We start from the raw sequence: 2,990 nt of genomic DNA, 5'->3' as shown, positions 1-2,990 counted from the left end.
GCGGGAGCGCCACCGCGCTTCTCAAGCGGCGCACTGTAGCAGTGCGCCACCGGGCCGGCCCGAAAGTACAAATGTTAACAGTGGTTGTCTTTGCATGGTGATATTTCTTTCTTTTTGTTGTTGCTATTGTTGGTTTTTGTATTGCCTTTAAAAAAAAAAGTAAGCAGCTATTATTTTTGTAACCACAAACGTATTTTTCACTGGTCTCTTTAGGGTCTGGGTGACTGACACGCACAGAAGCCATCAGGTTCACGCTTCTCCCCAGGTGCAGCTGGTGCCTACTAGGTCCATGGATGCTGGGAGTCTCAGGACATTATTTTCTGGGCAAGAGCTCAAGATTCAACCCAATGTTATCAGCCAGAAATGAGCCTTGCTTCTCATTCTCATAACCCACGGAGGAGCTCTGTATCTCACCTGATACATGTGAAACATATTCTTCAGATACTTATATTCCTTTCCCATCTCCTCTGGACAAAAGGAAACAACAGGGTCATCATTATTCCTCTGATAGGCATGTTTTCAAATTCAAATGTGAGCTCTCCTGTATGCCTTCCCCACCCCAAACTCACCCCCTAGACACAGCACCTTTGTGTGCTCCGGAAATCACCCTGAAAGCATCTTAGAAATCACAAATGCCTGTGTCCCACCCTAAACCTACTGAATAGGAGTCTCAGGGGAGGGGCCTAGTATTAGTAGATAAATATGCTTCTTGGGGATTTTGATGTACACCAAATATGAGAATTAATCCCCAGGGGTAAACCTACATCTGTAAAAAAAAAGGTACAAAACCCTGTAGCATGCATCTGCTTCTCTCTTTCAGATAACATTTCCTAGTTCACACTGATTATGAAAACAATACATGTTCTCTTTAGAAAATTGGAAAATTAGCAAAGTATAAATAAGATACTGCCTTTTAAAAGCTTTAGGGAAAATAAAGGAAAAGGTTATAGAATGTCTCCTTCTCTGTGGAGATGTGTCTATAAACCCAGAATTCCAAGGACACACACTCTCCCCTCCCAAGAGAAGGATAAACAATGAGTCAGCCCCCTGCCCTCCCCCCAGGCTCACTTTCCCAGGGCTCGACAGTACCTAGCTTCTCCTGGGCAGCCAACTTCTCTGCCTTCAAGGCTGCTTTGTAGTTGTTCTCCAACTCATTGAGTTCCACTTCATGAGTCTCTTTCAGTTCCCTGTTGGCCCCCAAGAGAAAGCTACAATCATCAGTGAAAAGAAGTCCAGAGCTGAGCTGTTACACTGACCCAATCCTACCCCTTTGCCCTCATGCAGGAAGTGGGGCCTCACTCCCCGAAGCATTCTCCTGGCATCTGTCCAGAGTGGGGTGAGAGGACTCCTGTTTTCCATAGCCACTATTTTGAATGGAGTCAGTGGGGGCCTTAGACTCCCCCTAATAGTCAGCACAGTCTTTGCTGATAGCTTGCTTAGGAAAATGTGAGCTGCATTAGCACTCAGAACAATTTTAAAGCCCAAGGTCTCTCCAGCCTACATGCCAGGAGGCAGATGTTGGCAGTGTTAGGTATCAAGCCACGAAAAGGCACAGAGAGCCTTAAATGCATATTAATAGATCTGCAACATAACCAGCGCCACTTTAGACAAGCCCAAGTACAAAATGATGCCGCCCACCCCCTCCCTTCCCCTCACCCCTTCCCTTTACAAGAAGCCTCCTGACTTAAACAGAAATCCCTTTTGCTTCTGCAAGGACGCAGTTCTCCACCTGGATCTGATCCACATTAGCATAATGACTCCTTGACGGTATCAGCCAGCCATTGGTGCACTATATAAGCTCTACCACCCCCACACCTTGTGCTGTCCCCTTTTCAGGGCAGCCCTGGGCTGCCTGCCACTCTGAGCACAGCCTGGCAGATTTCTTTCTTTAATAAAGCTTGAACGGTACCCAGCATCTTGGCTCACTTTCTTTCAATTAACAATTAACATTGTTAATTGTTTCCTTTGCTATGCAGAAGCTTTTTGTGGAATATACTATAAAGCATATGTACTTCACAGGGCCTGGTTTTCCAAAGCCTTGCAGTTTCAAATATTGACCTTGTAGAGGACTGAAAATTTTCCTCAGGCTATAAAGTCTCTGGTGTAAGATAAAGATTCGTGGCACAGCAAGGTTGCTGGCTCAAGGACAGACTGGTTACTGATTGTTATGTAAAGATACTGAGAAATTGCTGTAAGAAGGAATGTTTGCTAAGATCAAGCTTTTGTTGATAGGACCATCTAATTGCCTTACTGGAATGTCATCTGGCTTCTTTCACTGAAAGTTATCAGCCTATATTGTTAAACTATAACCCCACCTATGTTCTCTTCCTGTAACTTCCTGGTCTGGAAAATAAATGCAGGAAGAGAACCCCAATTTGGGGTTAATTTCCCAAGGAAGGGATGCCTCTCGCTTGAGTGTTCCCAGGGAAGTTAACCACTTTGGGGCCCTCTCACTGCTCAGAAGAGATGGGCTTTGAGTAATCCTTTGCATCTCTGTCACCCAGGGGAAGTGGGGTGACAAATCCGTGGGGGGTGAAGCAACACAAAGCAACAGCTTTTTAGTTTGATATAATCCCATTTGTATATCTTTGCTTTTGTTGCCTGTGCTTTTGGGGTCAAATCCAAAAAAGCATTGCCCAAGGGCCATCCCATGGCTCACTTGGGAGAGCGTGGTGCTGACAACACCAAGTCAAGGGTTAAGATCCCCTTACCAGTCATCTTTAAAAAAACCCAAAAAACAAAAACAAAAAAGCACTGCCCAGACCAATGTCGTATAGTTTTTCTCCTATGTTTTCTTCTAGTAGTTTTACAATTTCTAGTTTTACATGTAAGTGAGTAGATTTTTGAATTTGGTGTGAGGTAAGTGTCCAGTTTCATTCTTCTGCATGTATATATCCAGTTTTCCCAACTGGATTTGTTGAAGAGACTATTCTTTTCCATTGTGTATTCTTGGCACTTTTGTTGAAAATCAATTGACCATAGATGTGTGG

General features: G+C 44.2%; 1 protein-coding gene across 1 annotated transcript in view; it reads right to left on the bottom strand.

Annotated features, from left to right (window-relative positions):
* ALS2CR12 (amyotrophic lateral sclerosis 2 (juvenile) chromosome region, candidate 12) overlaps positions 1–2,990 on the bottom strand; it is a 36,269-nt gene that overhangs the window by 12,972 nt on the left and 20,307 nt on the right. The window contains exons 8-9 of the mRNA XM_008581650.1: positions 1,090–1,187; positions 415–467 (exon numbers count right to left, since the gene is read on the bottom strand). Coding sequence (XP_008579872.1) covers positions 415–467; positions 1,090–1,187 — 151 coding nt within the window. The remainder of the gene's footprint in view (positions 1–414; positions 468–1,089; positions 1,188–2,990) is intronic.

This window comes from Galeopterus variegatus, unplaced genomic scaffold, assembly GCF_000696425.1.
Source record: "Galeopterus variegatus unplaced genomic scaffold, G_variegatus-3.0.2 Scaffold2425, whole genome shotgun sequence".
Lineage (NCBI taxonomy): Eukaryota > Metazoa > Chordata > Mammalia > Dermoptera > Cynocephalidae > Galeopterus > Galeopterus variegatus.
The sequence above is the reverse complement of the archived record's forward strand: the minus strand, read 5'-3'. Positions and strand labels throughout refer to the sequence as shown.